Raw genomic sequence first — 23,079 nt, 5'->3', positions numbered from 1 at the left:
AGGCTGCCAAAATTCTCTCTACTCATTTATCGTTGCCTTTTAACTCTGTATACGTAAAACGGTGTCATTATAGATTGAACGCGACAATGCGTGAGTGGGTAGTGCAGCGCTTGCAATAATTGCGTTAAATATTTAAAAGTTAACACCGCCGTTAACACGGTAAATTTGATAGCCCTAGTTTAAGCCAAAACTAAAGACTCTAGATGAGTGTAAGACATTTTGTCTGTAACGTTAAATACAATTAGAAAATGATTTAATTAAAAAATATATATATATTAAAAAAAGGTATGTCCGATATTTTTATGCCGATTCCGATACTTTGAAAATGACGTGATAGGACCCGATCGATCGGAACATCTCTAGTCATATGTTATTGGTTAGCCACAACTGGATTCATTACCTTATTACTTTTCATCTTTCAAAAAACCACTGGAAACAGACATCAATCCATCCATCCATCTATTTAATTCATCTGTAGGCGACCATCATGATTTTACGACACTATGTAGGTGTGCGCTTGTCCTCATGGGAAACGCAGTCTTCCTGATTTGCTCCCAAAAACGTATAATTACGTTCCATTTTTAATTGTTTCAGTGTTATAAATACGTCTTTGGGACGTTCTTAAGTTTAAGTTTAAAAAAAACAAAAAAACATCTCTGGGTAGTGATTCAATTTAGCTCCAAAGCACAAAGCTGAAAATCCATTTTAAAGCAAAAAAACTGGCCACTGGAGGGCAGTAGCACATTTAGTAAGACCCGCAATCCGATTCAACGGCAACAAACGGCCAAGCCGCACGGCTGAGCGCCGGCGGAAGACAACCGAATGGATGCCAGGCGGCGGACAACTGAGCAGAACAACCGGTAGGATGCCCGGGATGCCAGGCGCTGGACGACTGAGCAGAACGACCGGGACCACTAGTGCAGCGGACGTTGCCTTTGAGTCCGTGCTGCTCGTGAGCAGAGCCCGCAGAGACTCAAAAAAATTCATCTTTATGTGACAGGCGGCGATTAGGGAAAAGTTTAACCGGCTGTCGCGGCCAGAACAGCGTCATCTTTCAGTTAGTTATGTGTAAATAAATTGTTACTTTGCTATCAAAAGCTGTATTTGTCTTGTTGTTTGTCTTATTTTGTAAAAGGAAAACATTATTCAGATGTCTGGGATGTAACTAAAGCAAAAAATAGCTGGGTATAAGTCAAAGTTATGTTTGAAATGTATGCTTTTACAAAAAGCTCAATTTCTCTGTTTTTATCTGACATTGGAAAATTGCTCAAACTAAGCTATTTTCTAATGCTGATGTCTAAAGAATGGAAAATGATATGAACTAACTTTTTTTGTGCTGAAAGAAGAGAGTCTAATCTTTCTTTTGGCGGGTTCCATGTTTATATAGCAATAGAACAGAATTTTCTGTGGACCTTGCAAAATCAGTCAAAATCCAGTAAAACGGCTGGGAGCAAAGGGCTTTGCTCCGGTGAAAATGGCTGGGAATGAATGAGTTAAGGCAAAACACTACCGTTTTTGCCCACCGGCGTGGCTAAAATCGAGTAAAATTGAAATTTTACCAAGTGTTGTTTTAAATGCAATTGCTGGATATTTTTATAATTTTTATACTTTCTGACTCCAACATAACAATTACAATTGTAACATCTGCTGCTCTGCACTATGTTAATGTACGTGTGAAAGAATGAAATTTGAGTTGACATTCCATATAGTCACTGAGTGTGGTGTGGTGTGTTTTGCAGCTGCTCAATGGCTTCGTTACTATTTCTTACCTCACATTCAGATAATACCTGTTTAGTAAATTCACACATTTGGCCCACATTCAAAATATTCCAGATTTAAAAGGCATAAAACTGTGCAACAAGAAATAGAGACCTGATTTTAATGAGTAGTTCTCTTCTTTAGAAAATTAATTTATCGATTTCCTCAAACATTTCAATTTTTTTGTAAATTAAGTTATATTTTTTTCTGTTTGGAAAGATTTTTTTTTCTTTTCTTAGTTAGTTACTTAGAGATCTAGTGCTTGTGCAGTTACAAAAACAGCCCTGGTTCAATGTTTTATGACAAAACGAGATTGAAATAAAAATAAAAATTTTCCACGATGTTACAGAAAAAAATGAAATGTTGTTCCTGGCTTGTAATACTTCTATTTGTGTTGCTTGGGTCCAAACTAAATGGGAAAAGTGCCACTAAAAAGGTAAAAGTTTGGTTTTGCTAAATTTAGAGGCTATATTCAAAACACAATTTCACAGTTTTGCGACCTAGCAGAAAATTATCAGATTAAATGTCGTTTCTTTGTGTTTCAGGTCAAACTAAGTCTATAAAATACATACATATTAGGGCTGTCAAACGATTAAATTTTTTAATCGAGTTAATTACAGCTTAAAAATTAATTAATCGTAATTAATCGCAATTAATCGCAATTCAAACCATCTATAAAGTATGCCATATTTTTCTGTAAATTATTGTTGGAATGGAAAGATAAGACAAGATGGATATATATATTCAACATGTGGTATATAAGGACTGTATTTGTTTATTATAACAATAAATCAACAAGACGGCATTTACATTGTTAACATTCTGTTAAAGCGATCCATTGATAGAAAGACTTGTAGTTCTTAAAAGATAAATGTTAGTACAAGTTATAGAAATTTTATATTAAAACGCCTCTTAATGTTTTCGTTTTAATAAAATTAGTAAAATTTTCAATCAAAAAATAAACTAGTAGCCCTCCATTGTTGATGTCAATAATTACTTACACAATGCTCATGGGTGCTGAAGCCTATAAAATCAGTTGCACGCAAGCGCCAGCAGAGGGCAGCAAAACTCCACAAAACACAATTAACAAGTGGGCATTTGACTGTACTGTCATTTAAATCTGTCTGAGCGGGGCATGTGCGTTAATTGCGTCAAATATTTTAACGTGATTCATTTAAAAAATTAATTACCGCCCGTTAACGCGATAATTTTGACAGCCTTAATACATATAAAAGTGGAAAATAGAATTTCAAAGTCATGACCACAATACTTTTTGGGAAACTAACGTGTTTTTATGTGTCAATGCGACAAAACAAACTAGGAAATCCCACTTACAACTTGGGAACAAAATATGTGTTATACGGTGTTATGCGAAAAATCGAGATCAGCAAGTCAAGGTTTAAAAAATCGGTGATTGGCCAGAAAACTTATCGGTGCTAAGCCTGTACGGTAAATGAAAATTAGGTCAATAATTTCCCCGGCTTTAATTTATTGCTGCGTGCGTTTGCACTTGCTTTCTGCACATGTCCGGGTTAAAACTTCGGCCGGTGATTGACTTAACTCTCTTATTTTTTTACATTTGAAATACTGAAAAACACTCACTACTTTTCAAGGATTCATGCTCCCAATTAGCAGTCAACAGGAACAGTCACATTGGTCTCACGTTGCTATCATTTTAACCTTTCCAGGTTTTCTGTCTGTAATATGATTTGTGTCTTGTTGCACCTGTAGAAAACCTGCTGGGGGCGCTGCTACGCATAAAGGAGCTGATCCGGCAGAAGGTGGAGAGAAGCGAGGAAGAAGACATGGACGAGCGAGGAATGACACGCCGTCTGGAGGACATCCTCACTCAATCCAGCGGTCAGAAACACATGCACAGTAATGCTCATGATACAGTATATGTATATACACATACATTTCCTAGTATTCCAGTTCTACGTGTTTTTAATAAAGTTGCACCGATACCGATACCAGTATCGGCAGGGGGCGCCGATCCGGCCCGAATTGGTTGTATCTGTATCGACGAGTACCAACATTTAGGGCGCCGATACCATCTACTGGCATTACTTGAACGCAAATGTACTGTCCTCCCCACGTGAGCTAACTTCCCAAGTCCCGATGCATGACATATGCATGTCTTTATCTCGAACTTACCAAACGAAATTAACAACTTCGACTTCAATATTAAGGATGTTTGCTACAACGCATTTCCGCGATGTTACGCTGCTTTTCTAACATGGCATTCACAAACAATTAGCATGCGTAAGCTAACGTCTGCTGTTGTAGCGCCGATGGGATCAGAAAGGTTAAGACCGTGGGAGACTAAGCAAACTCATGGTTTCATGATGAACAATGAGTGGCAAATTAAGAGCGCCGTACTTCAAACTCATCCTGTTTATGAAAGTCGATTGTCATATGCTGGTATTGTGCAGTAATGAGCAGAAGTGACTTCTGTGGAACAGAAAACACTCAAGCGGCGCAACGCGCACACTAGATATCATCAAATAGCAACCTAGATGTCCTCGTTAGATCCCATGCCAACTCTCGCGCGCACACACTAGATATCATCAAATAGCAACCTAGATGTATATTTTAGATCCTATGCCATTAGCTGCATGAGCCCAGAGCGACTAGTCCATATACTACATTGATGAATTAGAAACCGCCATGACTAAATGGAAGTTAAGCAGGCCAAATCAATCCATACCAGTGACTATAGATAATGCTGCAAATACTGTTAATTTAGCACATGTTACAGATGGACTCGGACCACAAATAGGATGTTTTGCTTATATGGTAAATATAGCTGCTAAGAGAGCTGCAGCAATCAACAGTGTGCCCCACTTTACAAACAGTAAAGATTGTTCTCAGCACTTATATACAAAATTTCTTCAGATCAGTAAGAAGTAAGCACATAAATATTATGCACTAAAATGCTTGTTTATATGATGGCACTGTTATTTTTGCTTGTTAGCAAAAAAAATAAAATAATAATAATAATAATAATAACAGTTGTATTTTGTTTCAGAGCATTAAATGTATTGAATTGTATTGAAAATCATACCGAACCGTGACTTAACTGTATGTGTAAATGTTAACTTGCATCCCTTATACGTACATACATATATACATATATATATATATATATATATATATATATATATATATATATATATTAGGCCTGAACGATATTGGAAAAAACTATTGTTGCGATTTTTTTTAGGTTTGCAATATATTGCGATATTATATTGCGATATTAAAAAAAAAAGATCTATCTTTTTTAAAGAAATTTTCACTAAATGACTTGAATAGCTGTTTGGAAATACTTTACATAACACACCGTGACCACAGTGTATTCATATAATACAGTTTAATTTGTGAATGATGAAGATTTCTGTATGAAGGTATCCAGGAAGTCATGTCTGCACAAAATAGATCATTTATTGAATACAATATTTTACACTTCAACAGCAGCAAATAAATTAAATGATAAATAAAAGAGCAGGTGCATTAGTCCCCTAAGTTTTTGACAAAATATAACAATAAATAAAAACTTCTGTAAAATAACAACAAAGTTGTCAACATATTTGAACAAAAATATTAAATATGACAAATAAAAAAGTTGTTCACAAACTATAACAATAAATAAAAACCTCAGTAAAACAACAAAGTTGTCAACATATTTGAACAAAAATATTAAATATGACAAAAGAGTTCACAAACTATAACAATACATAAAAACCTCAGTTAAACAACAAAGTTGTCAACATATTTGAACTTAAATATTAAATCTGACTAATAAAAGTGCAAGTGCATTAGTCCCCTGAGTTGTTTACACAAAATATAACAATATAAAACTGCAAAACGGCAACAAAGTTGTAAAAATATTTCAACAAAAATATTAAGTATCAAAACTTTATGTGCAGCTGTACTATATATAGTTATTTGAAAAATACGGTTTACAATAAATTTAAATATAAAAGAAACAAACTCAATTGAACTTGTAAATAATTGAACTGAATAACTGCAAATAACTGTGATGAATAACAGAACCTGAATAAAAAGAAGAAAAGACATTCCTTCAGCTGTGTTATGTATTTGTCTGCATATCGTCCACCTTCCTTGCTCAGCAATTCTCAACTGGGTCTCATAGGTTTTTGGCCAAGACTATTAGTTTATCCACTATAGCAAGCTTGAGACAAGAACGTTGGCACTTAACAATGTTCCCACCTGTGCTAAAAAGCCTCTGATGGGGAGCTCGTAGCAGGAATGCATAGATACCTGCGTTTTAAATGGTCCCACATGTTTGACAGATTACTTCTTGTTGAGGCAACCATGGCGAGGCACTGTCGACAGGGCTGTTTTTTGTCCCTTATAGTCTTGTTCTTGCCAAAATACTTCCAAAACTCCTTTTGGATACAGTCTTCCTTGCTCCTCCAACGTGTTGATTGCTTGCTTTCACTTTGAGAACGGGCCCTCCTCCCTCCGCTCTGCTGTTCGGCCCCTCCTCCCTCCACTCCGCTGTTGCAGGGGGAGGGGGAGGAGCCGATGACTTGCTGGAGAGAAAGAGAAGCTGTGCGCTTTTTTCCCCCTCTCCTTCCTCAAAACAAACGTTTGTGGATTAAAAAAAATGAAATAAAAAAACTATCGCACGTCCTTGCGATGGGACTATTGCACATGCGCACATCGCGATGGCGATGTTTAAACGAAATATCGTTCAGGCCTAATATATATATATATATATATATATATATATATATATATACAGGAGTGCACATAAGTGGTCCGCATGCGCGCATGCGTACTGGACGTAGACAAACGCGCTGGCCCTCAATGGCTTCCATATGCTTTTGCATACCGATGGCTGACCACTGTATTTGCGGCGGACACGAGAAAATAACTTCTCAAAATGTCGAAGAGGCAGGCCACACTGAGTAATTACTTCCGTGTTCCCCCACCCCCGTCAAAAGACAGACAGACGACAGAGACGTCACCGGAGCTACCGAAAAAAAGGACTTTTGCTGAAAAGTGGCTACAGGAGGTACCATGGCAAGAAGCAAATGATGCTCGCACGGAAATGCGGTACAAAATTTGCTGTGAGGATCCCAATGTCGCAGATAAGAGCAGCGCATTTTATGTAGGGTCAAAGAATTTCAGCCATCCAAACTTGGAAAAGCACGAAAAAAACAGAGCATGTGGCAATTAAGCAAACTATCGATGTCAAACAGGACCCCACTCGCCCTATGGACAAGTGGCGGAATAGGGCGGAATAAAGGTAATGAACAGCGACATGCACTGACAAACGTGTTTTTGCTCGCATTTTACAAAGCTAAACATACACGTTCAATGAGGTCTTATGAGGAGGACATCCCACTTTTAAAAAGGCTTGGAGTTGATGTGGGAGCCGCATAATGCCCTTTATTTTGAATTGGTGCGTTTTATTTCTTTACATTTCACTTCAAAGTAATGGCAATTTTGTTGTGCCAGTTGATGTTAATCAAGCATTAATTGTTAATATAATTAATTAAAGTTAATTGGCTCTAAAAAAAGCTTGTCATAAATTTATCGCATTAGGCGGGTCGGCTCTCAAGCTCAATGAGGACCAAGTCACATCTCCAGGTCCTCCTCTGAGAACCTGGGCAAAAAAATTATGTGCACCCCTGTGTATATATATATATATATATATATTAGGGCTGTCAAACGATTAAAAATTTTAATCGAGTTAATTACAGCTTAAAAATTAATTAATCGTAATTAATCGCAATTCAAACCATCTATAAAATATGCCATATTTTTCTATAAATTATATATATATTCTGTAAAATAATTTGTTGGAATGGAAAGATAAGACACAAGATGGATATATACATTCAACATACGGTACATAAGGACTGTAGTGGGCATTTCACTCTACTGTCATTTAAATCTGTCTATGCTGTCCTCACTCCGAAGCGTCTACTTTTTCCAAAGCTAGACAGCTAGTGAAGGACGCCTTAATAATCAGACTTCTTCCTTTTTCATCTGATTTATTAATAAAATGGCCTCAAACCACTGTCCTCTTTAGACCGTAGTGAAACTACAAAAAAAAAGTACACAAGCATTGCATTAGCAACAACGTTAGCTTAGCACGCTATACAGGTTCACTAAACATAAACAAAAAGCGTCTCATACAAAAAATAGAACATTTCGCTTACTAACATAATATGTACATTCTTTACAACAACCATACTTATGGACAAATCTTGTCCAAGGATCATATAAGCACAACATTACAACGTAGGCGTCAGCCCGAGACGTCGTGCAGCCATATTGAACTGGCAAGAAAGCAACAAACCATGTCGCAAAGCGACCACAAGAGTTCGCTGTTAGACAGCACAAAAAACCTTGCTGTAAAACTTACCAAAAGGCAGAATACTGTCTGAGCGGGACATGTGCGTTAATTGTGTCAAATATTTTAACGTGATTAATTAAAAAAATTAATTACCGCGCGTTAACGCGATAATTTTGACAGCCCTAATATATATATATATATATATATATATATATATGTTTTTTTTTTTTTTTTTTTGCAAACAGAGTGGTATCGGAATGGTATCGGTATCGGCCGATACTGCACAGCCAGGTATCTGTATCGGTATCGGGCCCAAAAAATGGTATTGGTGCAACACTAGTTTTTAATGTAAAAAAATACTTAAAAGTAAAAGTTTGAAAATTGAGTGGTGCTCTCAATATGATTTAAATCAGGGGTCGGGAACCTTTTTGGCTGAGAGAGCCATAAATACCTTTTTTTTTTTTTTTATGTAATTCCGTGAGAGCGATACAATATGTTTGAAACTAAAAATACGAGTAATGTGTGCATTTTATGTAATTTCAACATTTTTAAATGACAATAAGTCTCAGATTTTTTTTTAATAACATTGTTATGCTGTTGCTAATCAATGATGAGTATTTCTTACCATTAATGCAACTTCTGGTGCTGCATGGTGTTGCTGATGGCTTTGTAGTCTGGTTGATACTTGATGAGGTTAAGCGTCATGCAGGCATTGAGAAACTTAGGCTACGTCTCTTTTCATGTTCACGAAGAAGCGACACGAATCGTCTGTTTTTTCCAACCATACACGGAGCACCATCAGTGTTTGTCCATTGGTAGATTTTTTTCTTTAGCGAACTCAATGAAGGACTTGAATAAATCCTCCCCTCTTATTGTCCCTTGCATTGTCAAAACTGCCAGACTTTCCTCATGTAGTGTGTCATCGACAACATACCTTGCGATCACGCTGAACTGTGATAAATTGCTTACGTCCGTTGACTCATCCAATTCGAGTGAAAAAAATGGAGCCGAATTTATGTCCTTCATGCGTTGCCTCAATTTGATTTGACATCATGATGGTACGATCATGAACAGTTCTTGCTTTTATCCGTTTAATAATCTTGTCTTTATCCGAAAAGTCTTCAAAAAGTTTACTGGCAACATCAAGCATGAATGCTTTGGCGTACTCCCCATCTGTGAAAGGCTTCCAGTTACTCACAATTGCTGAAGCGCCAGCAAAGCTAGCCGAATTCCAGTCACCTTGTTTGGTCCAAACACGGAGTTGCTACTGACTAGCTTACACTCTTGTAAGAAGCTCTTGACATGCTTTCTTCCTGTTGTCCCCCGCCGGATATTTCGATGCAAATGTAATATGGCGGGTGTCGAAGTGCCGCTTTATATTTGACCTTTTCATAGATGCAATTTTATCATTGCATATTACACACATCGCAGAACCTGCTCTCTCCGCAAAGGCAAATTCCTCTATCCATTCCTGCTGAAAAGTACGATACTCCTCGTCCTTTTTTCTTTTTGCCATCTTCTCAAAAGGGTTTCTAAAATTAACGGGGAGAACTAAACTAAAACCGTGGGAAAATTACTACGCACATCCGCACATCGGCCGCTCTTTTTTACAGCAACATATGGCGACCCCACTCGATCAGTGTCTCTGTCTCATCTGCGTTGCCAATGCAACTGATAGACAGATAAATAGATAGACGCAACGACATGTATGTTTGCCACTTTCCCATTAAAATTACTGCAAACCGGCTTTCTAGGCGCCGGGGATTGTCGCCGTTTTGCGCAATGCGCAACGGAGTGTAACGAAGCTTTTTTTTTTTTTTCTTTTATAAATATAATTAAAGATTTGTCTGCGAGCCAGTTACGGTCGTCAAAAGAGCCAGATATGGCTCGTGAGCCATAGGTTCCCGACCCCTGATTTAAATTATTTTGGTCAAATCGCAAATCGCTCGCATGTGACTTCGCAGAACATAGTTTTTTGCCATACTAGAATAACTTGTAATTGCACATCCACTCAGTAGGTGGCAGTGGCACTCTCATTTGCAGAGTTTGCGCAGTATTTTTGCATTAAATAAGAGCACACAGCAAAGAGCAGGATATATGAAGTCTGCCGAAACTGTACTGTGTTCAAAAATGATGGCAGCGGACAGCATGAAGTGAAATCAATGAAGACTTCACTTAAAGACATTAGACCCCAATTACATTGATATGCAGTTTGAATTTTTTTTCAGCTAAAACGTGCCGAATATTGTCAATCCTCCCACTTTGTAGGTACAATATCAGTAAATTAGCGAGCACCGTTAGAAAGCTGTTCAGTGCAAAAAAATACCATTGCATAGCAGAGGAGCTGATACTGCCTGCAGCATTAGACATGGTCTCGGTCATGCTGGACGATACAAGTGCTGCAAAAAAAAAAAGAAAACCTGTCTCTCTGTCCAATGACACATTTTGTTTAGTTTTTGTTTCATGAATTTTTCTATAGCATATTGTGCACTGAGTTAATGTTGCTAAAAGGGCTGTCAAAATGATCGCGTTAACGTGAGGTAATTAATTTTTTAAATGAATCATGTTAAAATATTTGATGCAATTAACGCATATGCCTCGCTCAAACAGATTAAAATAACAGCACAGTGCAATGCCAGCTTGCTACTTGTGTTTTTTGGAGTTTTGTCGCCCTCTGCTGGCGCTTGGGTGCGACACATTTTATGGGCTTAAGCACCCATGAGCATTGTGTAATTATTGACATCAACAATGAAGGGGTACTAGTTTATTTTTTGATTGAAAATTTTACAAATTTTATTAAAACGAAAACATTAAGGGGGTTTTTAATATAAAATTTCAATAACTTGTACTAAATTTATCTTTTAATAACTACAAGTCTTTCTATCAATGGATCGCTTTAACAGAATGTTAATCATGTTAATGCCATCTTGTTGATTTGTTATAATAAACAAATACAGTACTTATGTGCCGTATGTTGAATGTATATATCCATCTTGTGTCTTATCTTTCCATTTCAACAGTAATTTATAGAAAAATATTGCATATTTTATAGATGGTTTGAATTGCGATTAATTAAGATTAATTACGATTAATTAATTTTTAAGCTGTAATTAACTTGATTAAAAATGTCAATCGTTTGACAGCCCTACTTGCTAATCAATTTAGAGTTTATTATTCTTTTTCAGTATCAAATAGCCAAGAAATGTGCCCTGGGTATTAGGCTTGTTCCGATCATGTTTTTTTGCTCCCGATCCGATCCTGATCGTTTTAGTTTGAGTATCTGCCGATCCCGATATTTCCCGATCCGATTGCTTTTTTTTGCTCCCGATTCAATTCCAATCATTCCCGATAATTTTTCCCGATCATATACATTTTGGCAATGCATTAAGAAAAAAATGAATAAAACTCGGACAAATATATACATTCAACATACAGTTCATAAGTACTGTATTTGTTTATTATGACAATAAATCCTCAATTTACATTATTAACATTCTTTCTGTGAGAGGGATCCACGGATAGAAAGACTTGTAATTCTTAAAGGATAAATGTGACTTTGTATATTGTGACTAAATATTGCCATCTAGTGTATTTGTTGAGCTTTCAGTAAATGACACTGTAGCCATGCCCAAATGCATGATGGGAAGTGGAACCATGACTGTGCTTAGTGCTACCAATTGATATATCTTCTCTGCGGTGGAAATAAAATAGGCTGCCAAAATCCACTCTACTCATTTTACGCTGCCTTTTAGCTCTCTATATAGGTAAAACGGCGCCATTACAGATTGAGCACGATAATGTGTGAGTGGGTCGTGCAGCGCATTCTTTAATTGCGTTAAATATCTTAACGTGATACATTTTTTTAAAAATTGATTACCGCCGTTATCGGGATAAATTTGATAACCCTACCTTAAGCCTAAACTAAAGACTCTGGATAAGTGTAACATATTATGTCTGTAACGTTAAATACAATTAGAAAACGATTTAATTAAAAAATATATATATATATATATATATATATATACAGTATGTTAAAAAAGGCATGTCCGATATTTTTTTGCCGATTCCGATACTTTGAAAATGACGTTATTGGGATGCCGATCGATCGGGACATCTCTACTGGGTATGTTTTTTTTTTTTGTTCTGGGAAATTGATGCGCTTTAAGTTTTTAATAGGGGGCCTATCTCCGTCGAAGCTGACAGAGTGGAAACACAGACTAAGAGCTTTTTATGATGAAAATTTTTGTGAATAAATGCTTACACCCCTAAATTCTTTATACATATGGACATAAACCAGTCTCGATTCTTGTTTAAAACCAAAAAAACGGGTAGTTGCATTTATTTTACATAAATACATTGAATGTGCTGCTAGTCTTTAAGCCACTGTGGCGCCGATTTATCACCACAAAGAGCTTTTTATGTTGAAAATTCTTGTGAATGAATGCTTAAATCCCTGAATTATTTATAGATATGAACATAAAACAGTCTTGATTCTCTGTTAAAAGCAAAAAAACGGGCAGTTAGCATTTATTTCACGTAAATATTGTGAATTATGACGCCAGTGACGTAGCGGTTAATTTCTCCCATTAATTTTTTTCCACAATGTTTCAGAAAGCATGTATGGTACGAAAAATAGCATAATTACCTTGAATCCTCGAACAATCAATCCTGAGACAAACCTTCCTGTTTGTATGCGGTACAGCTTTTATACTTTTTCAACCTAAATCGGGCGTTGGATCGCTGCATGTGTTTGAGAATAACTGCGACCGACTTCGACCGACTGAAGCGGAGTGTGGGAGGGCCCCCTACTTGAAGGCGTGGCGCAGTGTCTGGGGAAGGTGTCCCGTCAATATCATTATGAAGTCTATGCACTGCACTAGATGGAGCTACGCTAGAGGGAATGATTAACCAATATTGATCCATGTATAAAGTTTTCAGATTATAAGGTGCACGGTTGGCTTTTGAGAAAATTTAGGGCTTTTAGGTGTGCCTTATAGTGCGAAAATATGGTAAATTGAATCCAACAATATTTACTGAAGTAAAATGAAAATGATTTTTAAAAATATGACCAAAAAATTGTTACACGCTCAAAGATACGGCAACAAGAGTAACTGTAATTTGTACATCATTGGGGCAAATATTGACTCTTTTTCCTATTGTAGTAACTTTATTCTTATAAGTGAGTATTTTTATATGGTGGGTTCTACTTCCGTAATATTGAAACTTCACATAAATAAAAATGCGACTGCAGTGCTTATGATGACTTTTATTCGTGGCTTGTCATGATAGCATGGCTTACGATGCTAATTGTTATCTTGATTATTTGCTGCTAGCCATCCCAGTTAAAGTGGTTTGAATGTCTACAGTGGGGAGAACAAGTATTTGATACACTGCCGATTTTGCTGGTTTTCCCACTTGCAAAGCATGTAGAGGTCTGTAATTTCTATCATAAGTTCTCTTCAACTGTGAGGGACGGAATCTAATACAAAAAAACAGAAAATCGTGATTTTTAAATAATAAATTTGCATTTAATTGCATGAAATAAGTATTTGATAATCACAAAAATTGAACTTAATATTTGGTACAGAAACCTTTGTTTGCTATTACAGATACCAAACGTTTCCTGTAGGCCTTGACAAGGTTTGCACGCACTGCAGCAGGGATTTTGGCCCACTCCTCCATGCAGATCTTCTCCAGAGCCTTCAGGTTTCGGGGCTGCTGCCGGGCAACACGGACTTTCAGCCCCCTTCATAGATTTTCTATCGGGTTCAGATCTGGTGACTGGTTAGGCCACTCCAGGACCTTAAGATGCTTCTTACGGAGCCACTCTTTAGTTGCCTTGGCTGTGTGCTTTGGGTCGTTGTCATGCTGGAAGACCTAGCCACGACCCATCTTTAGGGCTCTCACTGAAGGAAGGAGGTTCTCAGCCAAGATCTGGCGATACATAGCCCCATCCATCCTACCCTCAATACGGTGCAGTCGTCCTGTACCCTTGGCAGAGAAGCAGCCCCAAAAAATGATGTTTCCTCCTCGATGTTTCATGGTTGGGATGGTGTTCTTGGGGTTGTACTCATCCTTCTTTTTCCTCCAAACACGACGAGCCGAGTTTAGACCAAAAAGTTCCATTTTGGTCTCATCCGACCACATGACCTTCTCCCATTGCTCCTCTGGATCATCCAGATGGCTAGTGGCAAATTCAGACGTGTCTGGACATGCACTGGCTTCAGCAGCGGAACCTTGCGTGCGCTGTAGGATTTTAATCCATGACAGCGTAATGTGTTTCCGATGGTTTTCTTCGAGACTGCGGTTCCAGCTCTCTTCAGGTCATTGACCAGGTCCTGCCGTGTAGTTCTGGGCTGATCCCTCACCTTCCTCATGATCAGTGATGCCCCACGAGGTGAAATCTTGCATGGAGCCCCAGAACGAGGCAGATTGACCGTCAACTTGAACTTCTTCCATTTTCTAATAATCGCTCCAACAGTTGTTACCTTCTCACCAAGCTGCTTGCTTATTTTCCTGTAGCCCATCCCAGCCTTGTGCAGGTCTATTATTTTATCCCTGATGTCCTTACGCAGCTCTTTGGTCTTAGCCATTGTGGAGAGGTTGGAGTTTGTTTGTTTGAGCATGTGAACAGGTGTCTTTTATACAGGTAACAAGTTCAAACAAGTGCAGTTACTTCCGGTAATGAGTGGAGAACAGGAGGGGTTCTTAAAAAAGAACTAAGAGCCGAAATATTTACTAGTTGGTAATGTATCAAATACTTATTTCATGCAGTTAAATACAAATGTATTATTTAAAAATTATACAATGTGATTTTCTGGATTTTTGTATTAGATTCCGTCCCTCACAGTTGAAGAGAACTTATGATACAAATTACAGACCTCCACATGGCTTGCAAGTGGGAAAACCATCAAAATCGGCAGTGTATCAAATACTTGTTCTCCCCACTGTATAACTGTCAATGGGGCTTTTTATGTGTTTTATTCTTTTACTAACTACCACAGCACATACACTGTGATTACAACACTATGGCAATGATGAACTCATGTAAAGATACTGAGTGTGTCAACATGGCAACTGCAGGTCCTCTAGTCGCTGGGCGGACCAAAGACTTCGTGCAGAGGATCTTAGCGGCCAGCGGGCGTCCCAGCCAGCACAAAGAGCCCCCCAAAGAAGAACAGCAGGTGGCGCTCTAAATCCGACCCCTGATGTTTCTGTGTGAGTGTATGCTGCTCTTGTAAAATACTGTACTCCCGTTTTTCCCCACCGTTTGCTGTATTCGTACCCCATTGTGCCTATAAATAGACATTGCACTGTTTTGTAGATGCCCGGAGTGATCCGCGGGGGGGCACTAGCGAGCCGAGGCACCTCTGAGAGCAGGGGTTCTCAAACTTCGGGTCCTGAGATGACATTTTTGCAAGAACCGCCTTATAATCTTCATGGCAATTACCGTTTGTACCCATAGTTGCTAATAGATTACAGAAAATTGGAGTCAGAAGTCTTTTTTTTTTTTTGTATTCATTCAAAATAATTCTAATTTTACAATAAACTCATTTCAGGAAAAACAGTCCAAATGTTGCAAATAAGTTATAGTTACTATGACTATTATTCTCATAGAACTTTTTTCTCATCATAGGCATTTTTTTTGGACGAATCTTGTAATTGCACGACTAATTTATTCAACGGACCCGAGTTTGAGAAGCACTGCTTTAAAGGATGCGAGGGGGGTGTCTTCTTTTTGTTATATATCTTTTTAAAAAAATGTGGCGAGTCCTAATGTTTGAGCAGCTGTATGCCCCCCTCCCTTGAGCTTTAAGACCCCTACCACTTCCTCTCCATCATCTCGTCGCCATGTTTAAAAAGCTGCACCTTAATCCAAAGCGACCAAAGAGAAAAAAAAAACACCAAAACCTCGCACACGCCAACGTTTTGTTTTTATTTTGACTGAAACACCAGCATGCACCCCCCCAACCCCCCTATGAAAAGCATTTCAGCGCCCCTATGCTTGCCCCCCCCCCAACTGATTATGTAGCGCACCTTTGTAACCACAAGTTTAAACACTCTTAGAGAGCAAATAATGCATCTTTATCTTTCATTTGTATTTTAACGGTGGTGTACTGTATATATGTGTATGTGTATGAATATATATTGGCATACACATACACAATGGGAGGAAAAAGTGTGGAATTTCTGTATCAATTGGTCTGAAAATATGGTCTAATCATCTAAATCACAGTCGTAAACAAGTTTGCTTAAAAGAATAACATAGCAATGTCATGTTTTAATTTTTTACTTTTTTTAAAATTGGAAATCAGACCATGTGAACAAAATGTAATGCAGCAACATTAGAAATTCTATCCTTTTTCCTTCCTCTTTATCTATATACAGCACTGATAAATGGTTTGTGATAATAGGCTTTGACGCATGGACATTTCCAAAGGCGTCCACTAGGAGGCGTTTTGCTAGTCCGGTAGATCCGGTAGCTCTTGAGAATCTGGTAGTGACACTGTTGATGTTACTAGGCCCTATCTTGGTTTCATGATGGCAAAAGCAAAGAGCAGGATTCTGATTAAATATCTTTGGTAATTTTTAAAAAAAAGTGACAATTATAATTGTATTATTATTTTTTTTAATTATTAACCCTTTATAGGAAACTCATGTAAGCCTTTGCCTGCCATTGACGGCGCTAAACGTCCAATCCATTCTGACCAGGAGGGCTGGAAGCGTTCCTTCACTGTCAGTTTCTTCCAGTCAAAATAATTGAACGTCCAATGTCGTCAGTGATAGCCAGTGAGTTAAAAAAGTGCCCTATAAAAACTTAAAATACAATTTATTGTACAAAAAAAGAAGTACCATATATACTCGCCTATAGGTCGCAATATTTTTACCGAAATTTTCGCCCTACCCAAAGTTATACGCCCGATATGTTGACAATTGCCCAATTTAGACCGTCGTAAAACTGAAAAACATATAACTTAGCATTAGCTACGTACGCTAACTATACATGCAAGTTACGCTCAAAATAATCTGCAAATGTCTAATATAAAAATACAACATCTCATATAACAAAAAATATATATATATGCACTGTACTTTAGACAAACTACTTACAAACAAAACTCGCTTGAGGAAGAAGTAAAGACCAAAATCGGAGCTGCAACTGTTTACGTCGTGCAGCCATCTTTACGGTGGCCGAGAGGTGTCGGGCGAAATACAAAGTCCAAACACTTTGCAAATAAAAAAAGCACGACCCCCAATTGGAAATGCTTTGCAAAAGAAAAAAAGCATGAATGCAAACTGCCACTACGGAGCCCCTAAGGTGACATGGAAGAAGATAAAAAAAAACAGAGAGGAAAAAAAAGTTGACGTTTAAAAAAAATATATAGTGCCTCTAAAGGGACACGAAAGATTTTTTTCTGTCAAAGCAAAAAAAAAAAGACGAAAGTTAATTAAAAAAAAAAAAAAAAAAAAAAAACGGAAGTAAAAAGGAAAAGTTGAGGTTGAAACAAAAACAAACCAAAAAAATGCCCGGGAAAAAAAAACACGAAAGTAAAAAAAAAAAAATTTTTTTTTTGCCCCGAAAAAAAAAAAGACCCGGAAGTAAAAAAAAAAAAAAAAAAAAAGAAAAAACACATAATTCCACTTTTTTATACGTGCGTTTTGCAGGTAAACAATGGCAACAATGGGGCGTGATCACCCGTGGAGCAGGTTAATTGAGTTTTACTTTGAAATAGGCCTAAAATATGATGACATAAGATCAATTCTTGATAATAAGCACGGTTTCCAAATAAGCAGAAGACATTTGAAGCGAGTATTAAACTCAACCGGACATTTTCATCGGAAAACGTTCTGTGATTTGGCGGTCCTTGTTGACTTCATTCGCTTTCCAAAACTCAAACTGACCTGGAGGCACAACTATCTTCCAACTTTTTTTTTTTTTTTGCTTCGATGTAAAAAAAAAAAAAATTTTTTTTTTTTTTTGCTTCAACCTCAACTTTTCCTGTGGCAGTTTGCATTCGTGCTTTTTTTCTTTTGCAAAGCGTTTGCAATTGGGGTTCGTGCTTTTTTTATTTGCAAAGTGTTTGGACTTTGCATTTCGCCTGACGCCTCTCGGCCACCGTAAAGGCGTCCACAAGGAGGCGTTTTGCTAGTCCTGCTGATCGAAGGTCACTTCCTGTTTGAATCCAGATTAAATATCTTTGGTGATTTTAAACAAAAAAAAAATACAATTATAATTGTATTAATTATTTTTAATTATCAACCCTTTATAGGAAACTCATGTAAGCCTTTGCCTGCCATTGACAGCGCTAGACGTCCAATCCATTCTGATTAGGAGGGCTGGCAGCGTTCAGCTTCTTCCAGTCAAAGTGGATTGAACCTCTAGTGTCGTCAGTGGCAGCCAGTGAGTTAAAATAAGTGCCCTATTAAGACTTAAAATACAATTTATTGGACCAAAAAAGAAGTACCATATATGCTCACCTATAGGTCGCAATATTTTTACCGAAATTTTCACCCAACCCAAAGTTATACGCCAGATATGTTGACAATTGCCCAATTTAGACCGTCGTAAAACTGAAAAAACATACAACTTAGCATTAGCTATGTACGCTAACTATACATGCAAGTTACGGTCAAAATAATCTACAAATGTCTAATATAAAAATACAACATCTCATATAACAAGAAAAAATATGCACTGTACTTCATACAAACTACTTACAAACAAAACTCGCTCTAGGAAGAAATAAAGGCCAAAATCGGAGCTGCAACTGTTTACGTTGTGCAGCCATCTTGGCTTTCACAACAATGTCGCCACGTGACCTTTAAGATGGTTTTCTAGCGGGCAAATAACTGAATGTCTTCTATGACACAAATGACACAGTTACTGATGAGTAGATGATGAAAATGTTTGAAATTGTTATGATGATGAAGAGGAATAGTTACCGTAAGATAGTTAAGAAAGTTAAGACCGTTAAGAAACAAAAACTAGAAACTTAATATATTTACCACATTGGTTTGTGTTGTGTACTTAGTTGTTACTATGTATTTAAGTTATTACTAGATAAAAATACGGTCAATAAATCATAAAATGTTCCAAATTTTATTTGTTTCAGTCATATTGGAATCGGAAAATTGGCCCAAAAATTGGCCCAAAAATCTCCCATATTTTGGTGCTACCTATACGCGAGTAAATACGGTAGTGGAATGTTCAAAGTTCAAAATTTGAGCTCAAAGCCTAATATTCCAAACCCCTTATGAGTCCAGTTCTTTTTTTTGTTGTTGGCCATGTCTGCCTTTCTTCTGTGAAGCTGTTAGACCGACTGTGTTCAAGGTCTCTAAATGTTGTGGACACGAAAAAAAAAAGAATAGTTAAGGACCCTTTTGAATTGCACTGTGGTTTGAAAACCACGCACCTTGTTTGAGGATGCAAATTCCTCCGTAAAAAAAAAAGACAAAAAAAATGAAAATGACTCTCGGCACCTTTTTTCAGCTCGGCGCTTTGAAAAGTGAGAAACGCTGACTGGTTTTTGGCAGAGGAGCATCCCTCTGTTTATTTGCAATACCCAAAAATGTTTATGTGAACAAGTGTTTTCTCGAAACTTGTTCCAAATTTGGGCAAGACCTTTTTTTTTTTTTCATAATAACTGGGTTTTCCATTCTTCTAATACACAAGTGTTTGTTTAATGTAAAGACAAAAAACATTTTTTAAAAAAGTTTAATCGTAAAAATATCAGATGTTTTGAGTCAAGAGTGAACCAAAGCAATCACCGCCGTTTTATTATTTTTTTTTTTGGGCGTGGTCTCGTTTACCATAAACCCCTCAGCTGTTTCTGTAGAGCTTGAAAAGACGTCGCACGCCAATAATTGCAAACATTCCACCATGTTCATGTCAAATAATGTACAGTAAAACTCTCTGCTTTCAGTAATTACACTACTACAGTACTATTACAGTAATACTTGGACCTGTTAACACATTTAACTCCTTTTGTCAGTCAGTAAACCTTTAAAATAGAAGACAAAAAACATACAGAAGTGCCGTAAAAATAGAAGCCTGATATTTTTGCTTTTTTTCTGGTTTTGTGTGTGTGTTTGTTCAGCTGTATAATGTTTATTTTAATATTTATATGCAGCTGTTGTATTAAAAGTATATTTTTCAAAATAAAAGTGGTGTTTGTGTTTGAGTCATGGGTGCCACCTGCTGCCAAACTGCAGGAATTTCTTTTATATACTATTCATAATATTGTGATTACATGGATGAATAATGAATTGCCATGGACGTCCACATTTCTCTCCAGCAGGGCCGAAAACCAAAAGTGTTTTTTGCCATGTGGCATTTTTTTTTTTGCAATGTGGCCAAAAATTTTTGCCATGTGGCAAAATTTATTTGCCAAGTGGCTTTTTTTTTTTTTTTTGCCGTGTGGCAAAATTTTTTTACCATGTGGCCAAAATTTTTTGCCGTGTGGCATTTTTTTTTTTTTTTTTGCCATGTGGCAAAAATGTTTTGCCATGTGGCATTTTTTTTTTTTTTTTGTCATGTGGCAAAAATGTTTTGCCATGTGGCATTTTTTTTTTTTTTTTTTTGTGCGTCCGTAATTCTGCCCTCACGTGCTTACCTCCAGATCGAGTTTTTCTGTTTGAAAAAAAAAGTTTCGCATATCAGGGAAAATGCGACAGTTACAAAAAAATAGCGATAGTTATGAGGTAGATATCCGTGACTTTTTTACAGACGCCATTTTTTTCATTGTCACGTAATTTGTTTAAAAGTTTAAAATATGCGAGTGAATAAAAGTGTTTTTTTTTTTTTTTTTTTTAAACAAAATATTAGACATCAATTAATGATTCTAAGCTAAAAATGACAGACATTTTGAATAATAAATATAATTACCTTGTTTTCATGGCTGGGTTGAAACAAAAACGGTTGCGCGACATCTGTAAACAGGGGTTTCCAGGGTAAATCGGGCAAATTAAAAATAGTTCGGGGGCTTAATGCGCCACGAATCTGCTATGGCAGCATATAGACATATTGTTCTATCAAACACAACGGTTTTCTTGGCTTAAAATACAGCAGTGTCTTTTAAAGAGGAGTGCAAGAGCAGAAACTGCTTTTTCAGGCTTGTTTGTGTTTTCCGCCATATGTAAATATTCCTAACGCTACCCTTTTATATACATCAATGGCATGCAATGAGGTACATACCATGAAAAAAAAAAGTGTTTTTTGGGGGGCCTTAACAAGTGTGATTTCTGTTTTTATTCATTTTAATTTCATCAATGTAGTTTTTATTAACATATAATTTAATTTAAAAAATGAAAATAGCGTAATGATGAATAAATAAAAATAATTGCTAATATTAGTAGTATTTAAATGACCAAAAATTGTCACTTGTCCTATACAGGGTTGAAGGTCTTAAGTGTCAAGTTTTGAATGTTCCACCGTAGTGACAACTGTCCCTGGAAGGGTTCAAATGTGAAGTATGAGCATATTGATATGACAAGGTAGAATTTTTTTTTTTACACTCTTAATGCAGATTATATTTGTTTCATTTAAAAGTTTCAGATTTTTTTTTTTTTTTATTGGCATGGAATCATATATTTACATTTAGGTCATTATCTGGTCACTATTGCACTTTGTTCACAAGGAAATATTGAACAAATCACTATTTTGATCCACTTTGACAAAAAAAAACACAAACATGTAAAGGAGCAATTCATGTTCAAAAAAGGTCATCTTGTCCACGCGTGCAATCAAAAGTTCACAGCAGCTTTTCTTCACTGGTCAAGGAATGACAAACTGGAGGGGTGGGCAACTAAGACATCCGACACAGGCGGCGGCTTAATCATTCAAAGAGGAAAAAGTTGAACATTGTTCCCTAATAGCATCACTTAAAAGACGTAATAATGAAATAAACATGACAATATCAACTATTAGTGAATCCATGTGAGAGGTTTCTGGGAGAAATCAGCATTTTTGAGGAAACTGCCATGTTCCAATGATTACAAGAGACCAATCTAGCCACCCAAAAGAACTAAAAAGTTTTTTTAATTCTCAAAAAATGTGTATACAAAATATATTTTTTTGTCTTTTAAGTATTTAAATACAAATTAATTATAAAAGATATATTCATTCCCATAATAACTCACCCAAAATATCTTCTTTAGTACAGTTGGCAGCCATCACCAATTTCATGACAATACCAATATTACCAAATTTGCAACGATTAGGGCTGTCACGATAATTACTAGTGCCGCAACGATTAATCTATTAACTCGTGTAATTCGAGTAGAAAAAAAGATTCCAATTAAATTTTGTTGCTTCGAGTATTCCTTTAATTAAAGTGGCGTTGGAATGGTTTTGAAAGTGTTTGCATTCATTCAGTTTTATTGATTTGGGTGGATACACTGCCCTCTAGTGGCAACAGTGAATATAATTCATTTCACATGGCTGAATCCTGCTGCTCCCTGTTAAGGCAAACATAAGCTAAGTTTTTGTTTGAACTAATGTTTTTTAATGCATTCTTAATTTAATTTATAGGTATATTTAACCGTTTTTTGTTGTGAGAATATGTGTTTGAACCATTTGTTAAGAGCATTGTTTAAAAAAAAAAAAAAGTTAGCATTTTATAGCATTTAAGCTCATGGACTTTTGTTATGTAAGTTAGCCAGTTCTTTTGTTGTACTTAGATCCTCATTTATTTAAATTTTATACCATTTCAGGCTCAGCTCGGGTATTGTAATTTTTAATTTTTCTTATCCGATTGATCGATTATTCGAACTAATATTAATCGACTACTAAAATAATCGATAGCTGAAGTTTTTGTTTGAACTAATGTTTTTTAATGCATTCGTAATTTAATTTATAGGCATATTTAGCCGTTTTTTGTTGTGGGAATATGTGTTTGAACCATTTGTTAAGAGCATTGTGTTAAAAAAAAAAAAAAAAAAAAAAAAGTTAGCATTTCATAGCATTTAAGCTAGTGGACTTTTTCTATGTA

The 23,079-nt window shown here is 36.5% G+C and overlaps 1 protein-coding gene across 5 annotated transcripts in view; it reads left to right on the top strand.

The window, feature by feature from the left end:
• Window positions 1-18,740, top strand: part of LOC130920076 (CREB3 regulatory factor-like) — a 75,857-nt gene extending 57,117 nt beyond the window's left edge. For all 5 annotated transcript variants that reach the window (XM_057842937.1, XM_057842941.1, XM_057842940.1 and 2 more), the window contains exons 10-11: window positions 3,490-3,618; window positions 15,173-18,740. In XM_057842937.1, coding sequence (XP_057698920.1) covers window positions 3,490-3,618; window positions 15,173-15,285 — 242 coding nt within the window. In that variant the 3' untranslated portion in view covers window positions 15,286-18,740. The remainder of the gene's footprint in view (window positions 1-3,489; window positions 3,619-15,172) is intronic.
• Window positions 18,741-23,079: the final 4,339 nt, after the last annotated feature.

The sequence above is a fragment of the Corythoichthys intestinalis genome, chromosome 8 (genome assembly GCF_030265065.1).
Source record: "Corythoichthys intestinalis isolate RoL2023-P3 chromosome 8, ASM3026506v1, whole genome shotgun sequence".
NCBI lineage: Eukaryota > Metazoa > Chordata > Actinopteri > Syngnathiformes > Syngnathidae > Corythoichthys > Corythoichthys intestinalis.
The sequence above is the reverse complement of the archived record's forward strand: the minus strand, read 5'-3'. Positions and strand labels throughout refer to the sequence as shown.